The sequence below is a fragment of the Lagopus muta genome, chromosome 9 (genome assembly GCF_023343835.1).
Source record: "Lagopus muta isolate bLagMut1 chromosome 9, bLagMut1 primary, whole genome shotgun sequence".
NCBI lineage: Eukaryota > Metazoa > Chordata > Aves > Galliformes > Phasianidae > Lagopus > Lagopus muta.
The window spans coordinates 8,078,187-8,096,879 of NC_064441.1; the positions used below are offsets into that span (position 1 = coordinate 8,078,187).

General features: G+C 60.7%; 1 protein-coding gene and 2 non-coding genes across 14 annotated transcripts; all 3 read right to left on the bottom strand.

Annotated features, from left to right (window-relative positions):
- Window positions 1-709: 709 nt before the first annotated feature.
- Window positions 710-18,456, bottom strand: EIF4G1 (eukaryotic translation initiation factor 4 gamma 1). Of its 12 annotated transcripts, none has more exons than XM_048954918.1 (35): window positions 18,354-18,423; window positions 17,242-17,302; window positions 16,220-16,328; window positions 16,023-16,109; window positions 15,706-15,738; window positions 14,800-14,820; window positions 13,991-14,164; window positions 13,584-13,683; window positions 11,742-11,854; window positions 10,784-10,876; window positions 10,639-10,705; window positions 9,367-10,284; window positions 8,285-8,373; window positions 7,898-8,084; window positions 7,457-7,590; window positions 7,106-7,225; window positions 6,720-6,893; window positions 6,428-6,625; window positions 6,020-6,166; window positions 5,695-5,931; window positions 5,515-5,619; window positions 5,001-5,154; window positions 4,809-4,909; window positions 4,620-4,722; window positions 4,399-4,501; window positions 3,479-3,735; window positions 3,272-3,387; window positions 2,951-3,123; window positions 2,690-2,815; window positions 2,525-2,606; window positions 2,238-2,336; window positions 2,011-2,145; window positions 1,850-1,931; window positions 1,639-1,779; window positions 710-1,515 (listed from the first exon to the last, which is right to left on the bottom strand). In XM_048954918.1, exons 3-35 carry the CDS (start codon window positions 16,292-16,294, stop codon window positions 1,334-1,336), a joined length of 4,926 nt encoding a protein of 1,641 aa, XP_048810875.1. In that variant the 5' UTR covers window positions 16,295-16,328; window positions 17,242-17,302; window positions 18,354-18,423; the 3' UTR covers window positions 710-1,333. The 12 variants fall into 12 exon arrangements, with proteins under 12 accessions (XP_048810875.1, XP_048810874.1, XP_048810868.1 ...); XM_048954917.1 differs by having other exon boundaries at window positions 4,399-4,489; window positions 7,106-7,243; XM_048954911.1 differs by having other exon boundaries at window positions 711-1,515; window positions 7,106-7,243; window positions 18,354-18,456.
- Window positions 6,983-7,055, bottom strand: LOC125697901 (small nucleolar RNA SNORD66). The gene has a single exon (XR_007378976.1). It is a non-coding gene; the product is annotated as a small nucleolar RNA SNORD66 (small nucleolar RNA).
- LOC125697956 (small nucleolar RNA SNORD66) lies at window positions 8,164-8,243 on the bottom strand. Its single transcript, XR_007379028.1, has one exon. It is a non-coding gene; the product is annotated as a small nucleolar RNA SNORD66 (small nucleolar RNA).
- Window positions 18,457-18,693: the final 237 nt, after the last annotated feature.

Sequence of the window (18,693 nt, forward strand, 5' to 3'; positions counted from 1 at the left end):
CTACTGCCACAGAACTGCTCCAAACAGACCCTCCAGCTCCTGCCACCTCCATGCCCACAGGGAGAGGGATACATGGTGCTTGGGAATGGGGAAATTGTCCCCTGTGTGTTAGTGCTAAGGCCCGTTCCCCCCTGCGCCCCATGAACAGCAGGGTCTGGGGACACGGAGGAACATCCAACCCTAGAGTGCTGAGCAGCCCATGCCTCCCTCCCAGCCCCAGGAGGGAGGTACCTACCATCTGCCTTGGGGTGGCTCTCCATGGGGTATCCCCATGCCAACCCAGGGGGCAAGGGACAAAGGACAGGGGGCATAGGGCCAGGCGGCAATAGCGGCACACGGGGCATTATTTAGCAATGTTCTTTTATTTCCAGTTTTAAGGTGAAAAGATGCCTTTATATCTTCAATTAAATACTCCATAAAGAAAAAAAAAAAGAAAAAAAAAAAAAGAAAGCAAAAAAAAAAAAAAAAAATTATTTACAAATTCACGTGACCAGTTATTGAATCCTTGTTTTAATAATTACACGTGCGGCTCGTCACATCCGGTGCTCTATAAATACAGGGGACGCAGATGCGGGGCCGCCCCGTTGCTTTGCCCAATTGTGGCCTTAAACGTTTGGGGTGGGGAGGATGGGGGCTTCAGGGGGAGGACGGGGACTCAGCCTGGCCCAGAGAGAAAGGGTCACACATTTCCCCCCCTCGCCCCCCCCTCCCGCCCCCCGGCACCCTCCCCAGGTGTCATAGCAGGAGCTGGGGGGAATGATTTATATTTAAAATAAAAAACCATAGGGAGGACTCCAGGTGGTGATAGGGGAATAGAGAGAGGACAGGGGAAGGGGAGAAATCACACTCCTGTCCCCAACCCAAATTTAATAAGTTTATATATATATAATCTCTCTATATTTCAGCAAGGAAGCGGGAGGAGGAAGAAGAGGGGGGAGAGGAGGGGTGACATCCCCCCCCCCCCCCCGTCTCACCCCTTCCTCCCCCCCCTTGACGTAAGCCTGGGGGGCTCAGCCCCCACTCCCGGTGACACAGGGTGCTGTGCTGGGAGGGGGGGACAGAAGGGGCCTGGAGCAGACCCACAGCGACAGCCACCTCCATCAGCATCCATTTATTATCATCGTGACAAACTAGTACAGGCCTGGCCAACAGAACGGGAACGAGGGGAGGAGGGAGAGGAGAAATAGAGAGAGGGATGCTGTTGGGGGCACAGCAGATCCCTCGGCCCCGGCATGAGCAAGTCCAGGGGGCCAGGGCTGGGAAGGGATGGAGTCACACCCCACGGTGCCCCATGCTCTCCCCCCTTCCTCCTCCTCCTCCTCCTCACAGCTGCTCAGTTGTTGTCCGACTCATCCTCTGCTTCCCGGAGCCAGGTGAAAAATGCTGTCACTGATTTCAGGGCCACCCCTTTGCCCTGCTGCTCGGCTGGGTCCTTGCTGGACTCCCACTTGTAGAAGGCCTCCTCCTTGATGACGTCCTCATCATAGAGAGCATCGAAGAACATCCGCAGCAGGTCTGCGTGGGATAGAAGGGAAAACCCTGCTACTCCCCAGCCAACAGCCACCTTCTGATGGCAAGGACACACCTGCCCACCCCCCCCTTCTCCCTACATCGCCCATCCCTCTGCATGACACTCACTTGGAGGCTGGTCCAACTTCACCACCAAAGCTTGCAAGGCGTACAGTGCCTGAAGCTCCTTCTGCTCATCTCGCATGTACTTCTGCAGCAGCTTGGCCCGGTTGCGGATGACCAGGGCATCCACACGGTATGGGTTCTCAACTGCAGGAGAGGAGGTGTGAGAGGGGAGCTGCAAGGACACATCAGGCCCCCACCGCCTCCCAGTACTCACAGATGATGGCTGAATGGCACACGGATGTCATCAGGGCCCTGATAAATGTGTTGGATGAGACATGCTGCTCACTTAGGTTGGCCTGAAGGAAAGAAAGAGGGGCTGTGAGATGTTAATTGAGCCAGGAGGATGCCTTGCAGGCATTCTGCCCTCACCCTCACCTCAATCCAGTCATATATTCTTTGGTTGTTCGAGTTCTCCTTCAGCAGTTTGTCCATTTGTTTGCACAGCTCCTCTGAGGTTAGCTCCTTGCAGCTTGGCGTGTCCGAGTTGTCCCCCATTGTGTACTCCAATTTCTGGGGGATGCAAGAGAGGCAAGCTGTTAGGTGCAATACAGGGGAAGGCTGCTCCCAGCAGCAGGATCTGGAGGTCACAGTCCAGCTCTCACCTGCTCTGTGACAAATTTGTTGACATCCTGGTCCTCAGGCAGGAATTCCTTCCAGCTCAGGCCCCCGTCCCGCCACAGCTTGCCCGCGGTCTTCTGGCTCTGCAAGAAAACCTCAAGTCAGCCCTCAGTGCCACTGCTCTCCATCCTGCAGCCAGCTGCCCCGGTTCCCAGATACAGCAATGGGCATTGCCCACCACCATTCTCTCCATGTCCAAAAGGGTTTTGATCCCTTCTATGTGCCAGCCCCAACACATAAGCTGGCAACTATGTGAGCAGCACGCACTTACCATGCCTTTGCACAATAAGCCCAGCACCTCGACCAGCAGTGTGGTGGCTTTCCCAAGGGGCACCAGGGGCTTTGTTATCTCCCTGTAGAGCACAAGCAACGTGGTTGTTTTGCACGCCCCCACCAGGATCCCACAAGCAGCCCTGCAAAGGGGCACAGCCCTCACCTGAACAGCTCCTCCATGGGGATACCTTCCTCTTGCAGGATAGGTGTTATGAGCTCTGCGAGATACAGCCAGATATGTGGGATGTCGATCTCCATGTCTTCCGCAATCTCCAGGATTTCCCGCAGCCTGGAAGGCAGAGAGGAGGGCATTGAGATCCAGTGGTCCTTGCGCCCTCAGCTGGGAGGGACTTCAGGAGGGAGGGACTTGAATTCAAAGGCAGGTCAAACAGCGCTTTGGGAACAAGCTGCCTCAATCCCTCACCCTTTATAGTACTGCTCCTTGGAGAGCGTGCCAGCCTTCACCAGGTGGCACAGCAGGACCCCCATGTGCTCGCGGGAGATCGTACTCCGCTCAAGCGTGGACTCGATGCCATTCCGCACGAAGACATAGAGCAAGGAGGGGCTGCCCAGCTCCTGCACACACTGCAGGGCTTCCTGTGGGGACAGAGGGGTCAGTGCTGCCCCACAGCCAGCCCCTGCTCCCCGCTCCTCATCCTGGCACTGCCAGCAACCTGTCCAACAGCAGTGCTGCCTGGAGAAGCGGATGACATCCTGTGGGTGCCTGGCCACCTCCTCTTCTCACCTTCATATCATTGATGTGCAGATATTCCTCTATGATCGCCTTAGATTTCTTCTCCAGCTCCTCCTCTGACAGCATGGGTTTGGGTGATGCCGCAGGAGGTGCTGGCTCTTGTTTAACTGAGGAGAGTAAAAGCATCAGGCACCGCTTGGGACCGGCAGAGCCTCAGCCCGCAGCCAGATCCCAAGGATCCTCTCCTCCCCAACTCACTCGTCTCTCGGCTCCTGTCCCGTTCCTCTGACATGCTAGCAGTCTTGCGCACAGTCTCAGGGCCACTCTGCTTTTCCCGTTCTCTGCTCCTGTCCTCTGTCTCTTTGCTGAAGCTCCTCTTGGTGACGGCAGACCTGTTCCTCTCTCCCCGCTCTCCCCGATCAGGACGCTCCAGACGGTCACTGCTCTTCTCTGAACGTGACTCCCGGTCCCCTCTGTCCCCAGCCTTTTCTGACCTGTCGCGGCTAGAGCTGCCCCTGGATGGGAAGAGGAAGGACAGTGTGAAGAAGGCCATTGCCACGCTCCTCTGACCCCAAATTCTGCAGAGCTATGCAAGGCAACACTATCCCACTTCAACTCCCAGCCCTCTCTAGTTCCTCCTCTACTACTTGACAACCCTCATGGGTAGAGACTCCCTGTCCCATCACAGGTCCATTGCCATCCTTTGCTCTGACCTTCAGCAATGCTGAGGGCAGTCTGGCTCCATCCTCCCCATACCTTCCCTTGCTGCAGTAGGCTTTTCCTTCTTCTGACCGAACAAATCCAAGTCTCTGGGATCTCTCATTTCAGCTCCAATTATCCCCAATAGTCTTTGTAAGAATCCCTCCAGCCCATTCCTGGATGCCTATTCCGGGTAGCCCGAGGCTGCACACCACACCCAAATGCGATCCTCTGAGTGCCAAGCTACAGCAGAAAGATCTGCCTTCCCATTTCTGGTGGCACCTGGGCTTGTGCAGCTCAGGATGCAGTCTGCCTTTCCCACAAGAATGCAGAGACCCCATACCAAGCCCATGCCCGCAGCCCCATCCTGCCACAGAGAATGACTCCAGTCTAGACATCAGATTCCGTTTACCCACACGCCAACTGACCACTACCCAACGTGGAGAATTTTCCCCAGCCCACCAGAGCAGCACACTCACCTCTGCACCACGCGACGGGACTCCGGGCTCTCGGCAGGGGTGGACTGCTGGAGTGCTGAGAAGCGGTTCAAGGTGCTTGTGGCCGGTCGCCCTGAATCAGATGCTGGGCGTGAAAAGAGGGGAGCCTCAGAGTTCGGCACATCCCCAGTACAGGAAGCGCTGGGAGAAAGGGTTCCCATTCCCACTCAATGGCACCACTGAGCTGGCCCCACACCACCTACCTGAATCTGCAGGCTTTGCGCCAGACCCTCCGCTACTGCCCTTGCCCCAGCTCAGCCGCCCGCCTGGTGCAAAGAGCTGGTTGTTGGAGTCGATCAATCCAGGCTGAAGGCAGAGAACAGTCAGCTCCGGGCCCTGCACCAAGACTGTGGGGCCAGGCAGCCCAACAGCGTTCCTCCCCCCAGCCTCACCTTGGTGATTTTCGTTAGCCGGGTGGTGTCGATAGGCCGATTGCCCTTGCTGATGGGCACAGTGTTCCAGCCGTCATCTGCAACCAGGCTACTGCGTCCACCTGGGCACAAGGAGACAGAGATCAGGCACAGCCCGACCTCAAGCAGTGAGCAGAAAGAGCAACCTGTCTCTGGTGGCCTTAAGTCACTCACCGCTGATAGATGGTCCAGGAGGTCCTCTCCTTTTGTCTTTTGACATGAGCTGCTGCACTTTGATGTGTTCCCGATGCTCCTCCATCTCTGCCTCTTTGTGGATCTGGTCGATGGTTTTGGGTCCCTGATCTCCTCGCCGTGGTACCCAGCTATTCTGCAGAGGGCAGAGGAGCAGGGCAGGGGAACTCAGACAGCTGGAGGACAGAGGCATTCCCCCTTCCTATCTGTCCAGTCCCCAGAGCCCACCCACCTCAGCCACCACAGCTCCCTGCATGCTGTGGCAGCTTTTGGCACAAAAGGGCTCCGTTTCAGGAGCTCCCTGCATTAAACAGCCGCCAGTTACTGTGCGCCCACTACTGCTGCCATGCTAACCAAGGGCTGGGAGCTAGCATGGTGTCTCTGGGGCTGGCCACAGCTTACATACCCACATCTCTGCTCTCAGGGATACACGGGCTGCTGGCACTCAGAGGACAGACCAGCAGCTCCACAAAACAAAGCAGGGGACAGGCCTTACCCGCCTGAGATCAATCACATCCTGCAGCATAAAACGGATTCGGGATGATGTCTTCTTCTCCTTGATGATTTTCTCCATCTGGTTGAAGTACTGGTCCATTCTGGGCTGTAGGGGCACAGGATCATGGTCACACTCCTTCTAAAAGCAGGGCAGAGCAAGATGGGGCAGGGCAAGGAGTACCTTGGCCTTCTCAAAGTCCAAATCCTTGCCAATGGTTGTAAGCAGGCGGCAAAGGCACTCAAGAGACTCCTCGTCATGGTTTTTGAGCAGCTTCACCACGCAGTCATGCATGATGGCCTCTGTCAGCATCTTCAGTTTGAAGAGCTCTCCAATGAACTTGATGTTACCCAGGGACCGCCTTCGGGCTTTGTCCCGCGCCTCCTCCAGCTCGTCCTTCATGCGTGCCTTCTCTTCAGGCTGCAAGGGTCACACCAGCGCAGGTTAGAGCTCTGAGCCACCTGAGGGCATGGTACCAGCCCCCAGCCGAGCTTCCAGCCCAACTCACAGCACTGGCATCGTCCATTTCTTTCTGCCGCTTCTCAAAGATCTCGTCGTCATCCTTGTCCTTCTCAAACTCCTTCTGGCAGCGGTTGAGCAGCAGCTTGCGGAAGTTCACAGTCACTGTGGGCTTGTCTGTCGTGGGCACTTTGAGCTGCAGGGAGAAGTACAGCCCAGAGGAGCGTGAGTTGTGCCTCCCACAAAATCCCCAACACCTGGTTACTGCTTAAAGCAGAGAAAACACATTTTACCTCTTTGCGATGCTGTGCCACAATTCTTTGCTCAGCCTGCCAGCCACACACCCCATTTTTCCTCATATTAGAGGTAAACTACCCACCCCATGCAGAGGCATTGGCACCCTACAGAGCTTGGCCAAAAGTCCTGAACAAATCCCAGGCCCCCAGCCCCTGCTCACCCCCATAAGGCAACGGCACATGTTAGCGTAGGCAACAGAGAAGTTTGGCTCCGAGATGGCTTTCTCGAAGACAAGGTCAATGACACCCTTGAGTCTCTCCTCCGTGTCGATGGACAACTCCATCACCTGCTTCATCAACTGCTGGAACATCTGGGGTGTCAACTTGTTGAGGATACTGCGGACGCGGCGAAGCAGTTCCTGTAGGGACAACGGGGTCAGCAAGAGTCAGGTACATCTCCCCGCCCTCCTCAGTGGGCACCAGGTGCATCACCTGCCTGCCCCCGACTCCTACCTGTGTCTTGATGTTCTCAGGATCCTCCTCCTCAGAGGCACGCTTGCTGCTGGGTTTCCAGGCCTTCTCAGCCTTGTTCAGCTTGACATCCTCATTGAGGGACACAGTGGCAATGATTTTACGGGGTTCCTTCCTCTGAGTCTGCTGCGAGCGGCGAGGACCCAACCCTGAGGGCTGACACAGGAAGAAGGAATTCAACTCTTTGTTCCAGCCCTTCTAGTGGACAGGCCAGGCCAGCAAGCTCCTGTGACATTCCCATCTGCCTGCTCAGATCCTCAGTTCCATCACTGACGTCAGTGGCCCAGACACAGTGGCTCGAAGGCTTGATCATCACAGAGAGGCAGGGGGGTTCAGCACGGCAAAAGGAGGAACAGGCAGATACTCACCAGGCCCCGGTTGCCCATGACAGGCCGCCCAAGGTTGGCAAAGGAGGGGGTGAAGTCAGGGCTGCAGTTCATGCCGCTGAGGCGGATGGGGTCGAGTGCCCGCAATGGGGTCTTGTTGGCCTGCGAAGGTACACAGGGCTGAGGATGCCCGGGGGGGCAGAGGAGGAATGGATCCATCCCCCAGCCTCAACGCCGGGACAACGAACTGGAAAAATGGCCCCAAAGAGCTTCCCATGCCTCTCCCTCTGCTTTGCTCACATCACGAGTGCTGCAGCAGGACCCAGAGCACAGCAGATGGTGCAGAGCAGAGGTGCCCAACCCCCAAACCCCAATTTCCAGGACCGCACCAACCTTGTCCAGGACCACATCTGTGATCTGGGGCAGCCCCTCAGGTTTCTGCATGCTGGCAAAGATGAACTGGAAGCCCAGCAGGAACTCCCGGTCATACCGCTTCTTCTCCTCAGGATTCAATGGCTTCCACTGCTCTGCAGGGGGAGAAAAAAAAAGGACTGCGATGCTGGGGAGCTGGGGCTGAGACAACCACAGAGCTGCCCTGCCCTGGCACCCCACAAACACAACCCTGCTTGCTTAGAGAGCCTGATGCCACCAGCTTCCTGCTCAAGACACAAGTGCCAGAGCCTCTGTCCCCAACACTGTGGAAAGTCTGAGGACAAGACAGGAGGAGCACGTGGTCCTTACGACAGCTGGCCCATGCCACCCAGAGCCTCCCCATCTCTGGAGCCTGAGTTGGTGTTTCCTATCAGAAGCCTCATAGGCCCAGGCAGAGCTCACCTTCCTTGTAGCGGTACTTCTGGTCCCCAGCCTTGCCCTTCTCTGGGGCCAGCTTGTCCTCCTTCTCCTCCCACGTCTCCTCCGACTCCTCCTGGGGACGGGCGGGGGCTGCGTCCTCTGTTTCACGGGCAGGCATGGGAGGGGGAGGCTTGTTTTCCACTTCTGAGGCACTGTCGCTGATCTGAGACTACACCAAGAGAGGGATGTGGAAAACAGTCACACTGAGAGTCCAGCCCTACCCTTCTGTCCTACACCAGGTGTCCTGCCCCCTCAGATCCTCTTTACCATCACAGAGCATCAGTGGCCCAGACACGATGGCACAAAGTAGAATTCATCACAACAAGGGATGGGACACAAAGAGATCCTCAGGTGCCTTGGGACACTCACCTCTTTAAAGGCATCCAGCAAATCGCCTACTGCCTCCTTCTTGTTCAGCTCCTTCATCCTTCGCTTTTTCTTTGGCACCGACACAGCAACTAGCAAAGAGGCAAAGACGTGAGGGCTGGGCACCGACACAGCGTCCACACGACCCAGTGCCAGCTCTGGGATCACTGGTGAGGCCCCAGTAGCACTGAGCAATATGAGGACAGGATCCTTTCACAGCCCATTCCACCCACTATACTGATGCACCGATGGCTCACAAACAGAGCAGCGCACAGGGACTCCGTACCTTTCCCTATCCACACCCCTGCTCACTTTGTGCTATAATGCAGCACAACATTCCACACCACTCCCTAGCCTCGGGGGCTCCCCATCCTCACAGCACTCCTGCCCCTGCGCAGGGTTGTGCACAGAGATGCCCCATCTCCCTTACAGAGACACTGCCATGTGTACCTCTTCTCCCATACACACCACCCCAGGATGCACGAGCATCCAAGCAGTCCTATGTACTACCTCACAGACACGCTTCCCCAAAAACACATCCACCCCATGCCTTCCTAAGAAAACCTGTGCTTCTACAACCCATAATTCTATGGATACGCCCTGTCTCCCCCACCCAACCCAAGGGTGCACGAACCTCCTTTAGCCCCCTTGTTTAATTTCCACGCATCTGCCTGGAGTGCCCCCAAAAAACAAGAATATAGAGCATCTTCCCCCACCACAACCCCAAGGCACGCCATTTTCCTCTCAAGGGTTCCTGTATACTTTTCAATCCTTGTAATTTTACAGTCTCTCAGAAGCACATCTCCATCCATCCACCCATCCCCAGCACACACCCCCAAAAGTCTCAGGACAGCATCAAATACAACCCCAGTACATCCTCCTCACACCAATGCTTAAGGCACCCCATACACATCCACATGTCCCAGTGTCCCCTAGCCCTACGAGACAGGGCACTCTCACACATCTCAAATCGAACCATACCCACATCACATCCCATGGTGATACACCCCAGCCCCCTCTTCTACGCCTTCCCCACATCCCTATACCAAGGACCCCACCCAAATAACCCCCACAGCACCCCAAACCTTGCACAGTCGCCTCCAAGGTCTGCGACGGGGCAGGGGCCGGACTTGAGCTCCGCTCCTGGGCCTCAGCAGGGCCTTCGCTCTCTTCTTCTTCCTCCTCTGCTGGGGGGGAGGTGGGGGTGCCAGGCTGCGCTGGCTCCTCGGGCTCCGAGATGGGGCTGACATCCGACTCAGGCTGCTCCTCGCTTGGCTCCGCTTTGCTGGAGCCCTCCATCCCATTGGGCAAGGGCAGCTCTTCAGGCTGCACAATGGGGGATTCCAGGGTGGGAGCTGGGGCGGGCACTGGGGCAGGCTCCGATACGGGCGCGAGCACCGGCTGGCACACGGGTGCCTCGGGGAGCGGCTCGGGCACCTCCTCTAAGACCCCATTGGCCTCAGCAGCAGGCTCGGCGACAGGCTCAGAGCAGGGCTCTTCCTGGGGTGGCGGGGGGCTGGGAGAGGCGGGTTTGGCGAGTGCTTCAGGGACCGGTGGGACAACGAGCGGCGGCGATGGCGCAGCTGGCACCGGGGGCACGGCTGGCATGAGGGGGGCAGCAGGCACCGATGGCACCTCAGGCAGGGCGGGCGCCTGCAATGTGGGCTCCAGGAGAGGAATCGCAACCTCTTCCTCCTCCTCTGCCACCTCCTCCTCCACCACAGCCGCCGTGTCCATGTCAGGTGGGGGCACGAGGGGCAGCTCCCCAGCCCCTGGCACTGTAGTGATAGCGCTAAACGTCTGGTGCAGGTCGGGCGGCGCCTCGCCCAGCTCCACTTTAGTGTCCGCTTCCACGGGGGGCTCCATTGGCACCAGCGTCACAGTTGACATCACCACGGGCTCCACCTCAGGGATGAGGGGAGGGGGAGGCGACGGGGACGCTGACTTGCTGGGCTCCAGGGAGACGGGTTTGCTCACCACCAGCGCAGGCTTTGGGCGGTCATCTGCAAGAGAGGAGGTGTTAGTGGGGGCTCTGACCCCTGCTGTGCCCTGATCCCCCTAAATCCCAGATCTCCATCAATAGTAGGGGAAGGGACAGATGTGCCAACCCACATTAAGCGGACAAACGGGGAACGGGGATGATGGGGGTCCTCCAGTGCCCAGGGTACAGCCAGGCCAAGCAAAGACAGTCCCCATAAACTCTCCTGGAACCAACAGTGGAAACACTGGTTTCCAGGTACACAGGGAACATGTCCGTCCCCACAAGCTCCAAGTGATCTGTGGGGCTGGCACGGGGCCTGGCACCAGCTGTGCCAGGGAGCGATGTGGCACAGCCAGGCCCCAGTGTGTGCACGTACCTGGCCGGACAATAACTGCTACATGAGGGGTTTCTCCATTGGCCTGGGGTTCCAAACCGCTTCCAGCCTAAGGGGACAAAAAGGGAGTCAAGCAGGACACCATGCATCTCCCAGCACCCCAGCTGGGAAAATGAGGGCCACCGACCTGGGGAGGGGTGGGGGTAGATGAGGTCCTTGCTCCAGACATTATTTCTTCAGTGATGTCTTTGCCACCTTGGTTGGGGTCTCGTATCCGGATCTGTCCGTGGGCCAGAGCAGAGAGAGGGGGATTGTCAGTGAGGTGGGGAACACAGCAGCCAAGGGCCACGCAGCCAGTGGCATGTCCCCTCGCTACAGGGCACAGAACCTCTCAGAGAGGGAGCTGTCCCACTGCCTGGCCAGAAGAGATGGTGCAGGGCAGGGTGCATCTCAGATGCCACCAAGCAGCCAGAGCCAGCAGGGCGTCACTGTGCTCAGAACAGTGCCTGCCTCCAGGCTTGGTGAACCACAGGCAGCACCATGCTGATAAAGGGGCTGTGGGCACCCCACATCCCTACAGTCAGTGTGGGTGCAGCATGAGCTGCAGTGCACCATGGTGGGATGCGTGGGTCCAGTACACAGAGGAGGCACGGCTCTTGCTCACTCATCTACAAGCAGAACCAGCTGCCAGGTCCCAATAAAAGCACAGCCTAAGCAGCACCAATGCCTCTCCATCAGTACTCCTGGAGAAATCCCCCACCCAACAGCACCCCCAGCCCCCCAGCTTGCAGTGCAGTGCGGGGCCAGCAGCTGCTCAGCTCCCCGCTATAAATAGGCCCTACACAAGGCCTCTGAGCACCGGCATCTCCGGGAGCAGACAGCAGTTGGCAGCCGCGGCACACCCGCCCCCCTGGAGCCATGACTCAGCACAACGCTGCCCGCTGGGACAGCCAAGGTCATCAGCACCCACCGAGCCCCCCAACCCAGGTGCACAGCCCCATACCACCCTCAGCTGGTGTGCTGCGCACCGAGCACAGCAGGCAGCCAGGAAAGAGCCGGCACAGGCAGCGTGCCCCATGCTAGGCTTGGCACCATCCCCATCTCCAGCACGCATCTCCCCCACGCCAGAGGCGCACGGCTCTTACCGTCTTGCGCTCTCGTTTTGGGGGGATCGGTGGCTGCTGGCTCACAATCACCTGAGCAGTGGGGACCCCCGCCGGGAACTGCTGCACCCCCTGGGCCGGGTAATAAGCACCCGCTGGAGGAGAGGGGAGAGCGTGAGAGGCGGCAGGTGTCCAGTGTGCATCCACCGAGTCCAGTCCTCCCACTCCCACAGATGCAGGGGGACCGCCAGGAGCTGGGGGAGCTCACACCACGCTACAGAGAACCCCAGTTGCATCTGGCCTGCATCACCCCAACCCACCCGACAGGCCTGACCAAATTCCTTCCCCATGACACGCGGCGTCCCTGCGCCGCCCCCACACCCAGCCGTGCCCACCGGCTCCAGGTCACTGCCAGTCCCTCCGGGAGGCTGAACCATGCTTGGGGACAGGAGCCCTGGCTCCATGGGTGCTGCCTTCCTGCCAGCTCCCTTATCTCCCCTGGGCCAGCAGCAGTTCTAAGGGCGGCTCCACACAGCCCCATCCACGCCCTCCATTCATTCACACCCTTGGGCTCCCTGCTCAGACCCCTGCGAATTGAGTTCATAGCACTGAGCGGTGCTGAGGGCTGGAGGCAGCACCAGGCCCTGATCCAGCCCCCAAAAGGTGCTGTGCTCCTCCCAGGTCACCCATGCAATAGGCATCTTAGGGAGGGCTAGCATCAAGCAGGGCTGCATTGTGCCCCAGGCAGGGAGTGACTGCAACACCAGCACAGGGAGGGACAGGGGCAGCTGCACCCTGGCCTCCTCCCCGCTCTAGCATTTCCCAGCCACACACTGAGCACAGAACTCACTCAGCAACACACTCATGGCCACCTTCCCCCCATTCTGGTGACACACGCGAGAAACAGAGCCAGCCTGGCTGCCCAGGGAAGCAGCACGTGGTTGGGGCCAAATATTGGGGAAACAATGAAGCCACAAAAGAGGATCCCTGTGATGGGCTGGGGGAGCACCAAAAGGGCCTCAAACCCCACAGGTAGTTAAGCAGATGGGGAAGAAAAAGACCCTAAGACTGCAGGCCAGGGGACCAAAACACCCGGGGAGGCAGGGCTCTGGGCCCTATGGAGCAGGAAGGCGTTGGGCTGAGTGCTGGGACTGGGCCCAGCTGGCCACTGCATGGGGCCACCTCCTCCCTCCGAGGGGCTGATGGGACAAAAGGGAGGGAGGAACAAGCACGTACCTGGCTCAGGAGAAACCCCTCTCCATCCCGGTTTGCTTTGCTGCCATACCGGGGACGGGACGGAGGCCTCAGCTCACATTTCTGTGTCTGCCAGGCCTCCCGGACGGACCAAGCCTAAATATAGTCACAGCCCGGGTGGCCGCATACAAGCCGGGGGAAGGAGGGGGGGCTGCTTATACCATCGCTCCCCAGCTCCGGGAGAGGGCAGGCGTGGAGCAGCCACTGCCCAGACCCTGCTCACCCAGGACATGCAGCTGGCTCAGGGAGGGGAGGCAGCACCAAACAGGCTCACCGCCAGCCTGCAAGCCAAGGGGGAGAGGGGATAAAGTCTGCCCTGTCCCTCTGCCTGGGCAGTTAAACATTAATCCATCCCGATTTGGAAAAGGAGGAGGTGGGTGGACACGTGGGACACGATGCATGGCCTTCAGGGCTGCACTGGGAGACACACAGCACCGCCAAAATCCCAAAACAGCACATAGTGGTGTCAGAAGTCACAGAAGGCACCTCACCAAACCCAGAGACGGAGGGATTTTGTGCTCAGCCCATCAATTTGTGGGGTTGCAAGGAGGCCAGAGTCAGGGGAACAAAAGGGATGAAGCGCTGTGGATGGAAGAGCAATGGCAGCAGAGTAATCCCCCCAGTCTGTACCGTAAGTTCCGAACTCTGTGGGGCTGGCTCCAGGGTAAAAACTAGGGGCACCGGGCTGGACCGGGTACTGCTGTGTTGGGACAACGTATGTGGAACGACCCTGAAATGGGGGAGAAAAAAGCTGGTTATATCCCCAGCAGGGCACAGGCACACCCCAAAACTGCGCATGCCCCAAATCAGTGAGCCATTAAGGCAGGGTACAGGACACAAGCCACGCATCACATATCCAGGGTCAGCACACAGAACCCCGTGGGTGCTGCCCCTCCGCAGAGCCAGACAACACTCTGATGGAGTCAGGGACAGCTCAGAAAACCAGGGTAACTCCCTCCACTCCCCAGAACAAATTTGGGCTCCAACCTCAGGCCCACCCCAGCGCCCTCCCACAGAGCCCGGGGCACAGCCCTCACCTGTCCGGGAATGTAATAGGCTCCTTGGGAAGGTGTGTAGGATATCTGGGAGGGTATCATCATCACCTGGGAAGCAGCTGGATACACATGGGCAGGAGGGCCAGGCCGGGCCGTTGTGTTGCTCTGCACGCGGGACGCGCTGGCGGGAGGCTGGGCCCTGTTCTGGTAGAAATGCTTTGGGAGAGACAGGGACGCAGTGAGGCCAGAGCACCAGTACCCCCCTGCCAAAGTGCCAAAGTAACCAAGCCATGTTCCCTCCCTACCCCAGAATTTGGGGGGTGGAAGGTTCACAGCACCCATCACCCCAAAACTCATCCTAGGCACAGAGTGCACCCCTGGGTAGAGATTTAAAGAGGGAAGCCCCCTTCCCCCCCCCCTTTATGGGATGCAGTTCCCCCACACCCCCCTTCCAGGCACCCCACATTGCCCCACGCACCTGCGGGGGGGCCACCTGGCTCCATCCGACCCAGCTCATGCCCAGCACAGCCCACTCCCAGCCCAACAGGGCCGGCAGCGCCAGCGCCCGGAGCCGGCCACGGCTGCACGCAGCTCAGCGGCAGGTCCCGGCGTGCCTTGCAACAGGGGCTGGCACTCGCACTGAATGCTGGGACCTGTAGTCCCACTGTGCCATGCCGCACCGTGCCGGGACAGCCAGGACACGGAGCCAGCAGCTCCCTCCAGCCCCTGCCTCCCTGCCCGCTGCTTTGCTGGGTGGCAGCACCCCAGAGCTGGGGAGCAGAGGCAGCAAGCAAGGAGGTGCCTGCACGCCCGGTGCGTGGGGCAAGGCTGGAGCAAGGAGAAAGCGTTACCTGGAGAGACCTGAATCCTCCCTGATAGCAAGTGCACGCATACAGAGGGAGAGGGGAAAGAGAGAGACAGGAGTTACTGCTGCCGCGCTGAGATGGGACATGGGTATGGGTGGTGGGAGGGGGAACAGGGGTGGTAGTGCAAGCTTGGTGTTGTGGGATGGAGGAGCAGCCGGACTCCCAGCACGATGGCCACATCCCAGATCCACCCATGCTGGGGGACACAGGGAGCTGCCTTCCCCTCTGGAGGTCCCCATGGAGCCAGGGGGACCCGGCACATTGTGGATATCACTAGGTCTGTCCCCAGCTGTGCCTCTGAGCTGATCGAGGCACAGAGCCTTTGCTCACACTCCCAGGGGCCACAAAAGGCAGGAGGGACAGCCATAGTGTTGCAGGCAGGATGCAGGGGGATACATCCAGCTTGCAAGGCACAAAAGCTTTGTCACCTCCTGGGGCTGTCAGGTCCCAGCCCTCCCATAGCTGCAGCCTCCCACAGCCTAAGGGACATGCTGGGTACGCTGTAGAAAGTCACTATCACTCCCAGGGCTCTGCATTAGTCAGGGACAGACCAGCAGCACGGCACAGCTGCTGCCTCAGGAGACCCCCCACCCCAGAGAGAGAGGGAGGAAAAGGATGAAAAGGGCACAGGCAGAAGCAGCGGCCTGGGCCGAGACCAGCACAGGCACAGCCACATGCACTAGACTTCATGCAAGAACAGCCAAGGAACTTGGGGACGCTACAGTGAAACCCCTCCAGCTGATCCCACTGAGCAGGTGTCCCTCTGTCCTCCAGCCTGTTCCCCCCTACGGCTCAATGCAGCTCCCCACGTGCTCCCCAGTATTTCTGTGCAGTGCCGGGTACTGGGGCTGCCCCGGGTGCTCAGCATGCAGGGTAGGGACTGGTTAGTACCTGCTGGTGAATAGCACGAGGCCCTGCTGGAAACTGAGAGAGGAGAGAGCAAGGTTTGGAAAGGGGAGGAAGGAGAGAAGAGCGGTCACTTGGTGGGTGCCCCGCAGGAGCTGTCTGCCCTCACCCCAGAGCTGGGGAGAAGGGACATCATGATGGAGATTTGGGGTAGGTGCACACCAGCCCCATAGGGCAGGATCAGGCTCCTTGCATCCCAGCACTGCTGTGGCCAACCAGGAAGAGCGTGGGCTGCTCAGTCAGGAGGCTGCAGACCCTAACCAGCTCCCCAAAACCTCCTCTTCCCATACTAAACCCCTTACCTGTCGCGGCTGAGAAGGCGTATTCATTTGTGAGGTCGGTGTCGGGTTAAAAATCACAGGTGCCGTCTGACCAGGTGGGAACGCTGACTGCATGGAGGGAACCAGTGGGCACCACAGCCTCTAGCAGCCTCATCCCGAATCAGAGAGGCAGTTGGGCACCTCCCACCCCAAAAGCCATTGGAGGGGCTGTTTGTTACCTGTGGAAGTCCAGGAGAAGGGGCAGGGTGCGGGGCTGTCGGGGCTCCTCCTGTGGGCTGTGGAGCTTTGTTCATTTCATGTGGTTGTGCATAAGGATCCCCTTGCTATCTGCGGGGACAGGCATAAGCTGAATGGCATCGTATTTTTTGCGTTGCAGTCTGCAGTATTCTCCTATCCTGAAACGGGGCAATGCAGCCCCTCTGAGAAGCTCCAGGAGCTGGGGTGGAGTTGGGCAGAAGCTGACGCCGGGGTGCCCTGGCTCCACCCCGGCTGACCTACTAAGCGCTTCCCCTGGCCGGCCAAACCTGTTCCTGCTGGTGGTGCCGGGAGCCCAGCTCATGCCGCAAACGCCTACCGGGGAGGGCAGGGAGCAGCTCCCACGTCCCCCCCTGCCACCACACCACCGCCGCTCCTGCCTTTGGGGACACAGCTGGGTTCCAGGAGGGACTTGGTACCCTGTTCCATACTCCTTGCCCCAGAGCAAAGGGCATCCGAGCAGAAGAGAGGAGGTGCCCCCTGAGCTGTACCCCAGGAGGGGTCCCCACATCCCATGGCAGCATTAGGATGGGGGGGCTCACTGCCAGCCGTACCGCACCATGAGCGGTGCCTGTAACATGATGCCTGGCTGTGTCAGCACTCGTGGCCCTGCCGGCCCCCCAGCCCCTTTGCCAGCCCCCTTGTCCCATGGTAAGCCAGGCATAGGCTATCCCCCTCACTTTTCAGTCACCCCCAGACATGGGGATGGCCAACCTTCAGAAGGACCTCCAGCACCAAACACAGCCATCAGCCCTGATGCCATCCAGGGGCTTGGATGGGACCCGATCCCATATACACTGACAGCCCCGGTTAACGGAAGACCAAAGGGATTTAAGGCACAGCAGGGACAGCAGCTCTTGGGGACAGCCATACCACCAGGCCCACAAAGCCACACCGGGCCACCCGCCACCGGCACAAACCTGGGCCCGGAGGGAGGGACACCGCAACCCGGCCCCCCAGTGCCTGCACAGCACCCCATACTCACCCCCCCGCGGGAAAAACCTGGGCCGACTGAGCGGGCCTGCAGAGACCTTTCATCCGACTGACTGGGACAGCAGGAGGGGAGAGAGGGGGGGGAGAGACACAGTCAGCCCGAGGCCCTGCAAGAGGCCGGGTCAGGCCGCGGGTCCTGCTGCCGGGCCCCCAGACCCACTCAGGCCCAGGGCTGCCCGCCGCCGCCACCCCCCGGCGCGGGGCCGACAGCACCCGGCAGGCGGCGGAGGCCCGGCCCTACAGGCCCGAAGCACCGCCCGAAGGGATCCGGGGCCCGCAGCCCACGGGAGCAGCGCAGGCCCCGCGGAGCCCCTCCCGCTGCCGCCTACCGGGTCCGGCCGCCTCCGCCCGGCTCTCCCCGCGGCCGCGCAGCCGCCCGCGTCCCGCCGTGCCCTCCTCCCCCGCCGCGGGGCGATGACGGGGCCGTTCCCCCGGGCCGGGTCGAGCCGCCACGGCGTCTGCCGGGCTCCGGCACCGCCGCCTGACGCGGCCCCGGACCGGCCCGACCGGCTGCGGGTGGGGGGCAGAGCGGGGCGGCGGTGACTCACCCCGGGGCGGGGGGAGGGGAGGGGGGGGGGTAAGGCCGGAGGGGCCGGCTCCATCTTGGCGGCCCCGGCAGGAGGAAGGAGCGGAGCAGGGCACGGCGCAGGGCCCAGGGCGGCACCCGGCGCTCCGCTCCCCCCCGCGGCGGCGCGGCCTCTGCCAAGGACACGTGTCACTGCCGCCCGCCGCCATGGCCCCGCGGCCCTACACCGGGCCCGGGCGGGGCGCTGGGGCGCGCCACGTGCGGCGGCGGCGGCGGCGGGGCCCGGCGGCGGAGCACGTGCGCGACGGCGGCACGTGGGGACGGAACGGCGCTCGGCGCGGCTCCGCCGGAGCGCAGGGCCCGGCGGCAGCGCGGAAAGCGGATAACGGCGGAAAGACCGGCGGCGCCCACGTGGTGGTGGTGGTGGGAGTAGCGGTGGCAGCGCGACGGCGGGGCCCGGCGGCACCGCGAGGCCCCGGGCTTCGCATCACTGCCGCCACCCTGGTGCCGGTGCCCCCCCCCCCTCACCCGGCTCCCCCCCCCCCGCGGCGCGCGCCCGCCCCGCCCCCGCCCGTTACCTTCAGTCTCCTTCAGCGCGCGCGGCCCGACGCAGCCGCAGCGCAGCGCAGCACGACCATTTCCGGAGCCGCGCCGCGCGCAGGGGCGGGGCCGGGCGCGCCGCCGGGGGGAGGGGCGGGGGGCGGGGCGACGTCCGCCGCGCCTGAAGCCGCCTCGGAAGCCGCCTCGGGAGCCGCCCGCGGCACGTGACTCCTATGTCACGTGACGGGAGGGAGCAAAGGGGCGGGGCTCGCCGGGCACGCCCGCTCTGCGCGGGAGCCCCGCCCCCCGCGGGAGCACGCGGTCCAGGTGTCTGCCCGCGCCGCCGCCGCGATCCTCGGACCTTCCCGGGACGGGCAC

Bases quoted from the DNA above. Each gene is read 5' to 3' on its own strand.
- EIF4G1 (XM_048954914.1), bottom strand. From the start codon at position 16,294: ATGAACAAAGCTCCACAGCCCACAGGAGGAGCCCCGACAGCCCCGCAC. The intron at 2,607-2,689 runs GTGAGGGCTGTG...TGTGCTCTACAG, and splicing joins CCCATGGAGGAGCTGTTCAG to GGAGATAACAAAGCCCCTGG. The intron at 2,337-2,524 runs GTAAGTGCGTGC...GTTTTCTTGCAG, and splicing joins GCTTATTGTGCAAAGGCATG to AGCCAGAAGACCGCGGGCAA.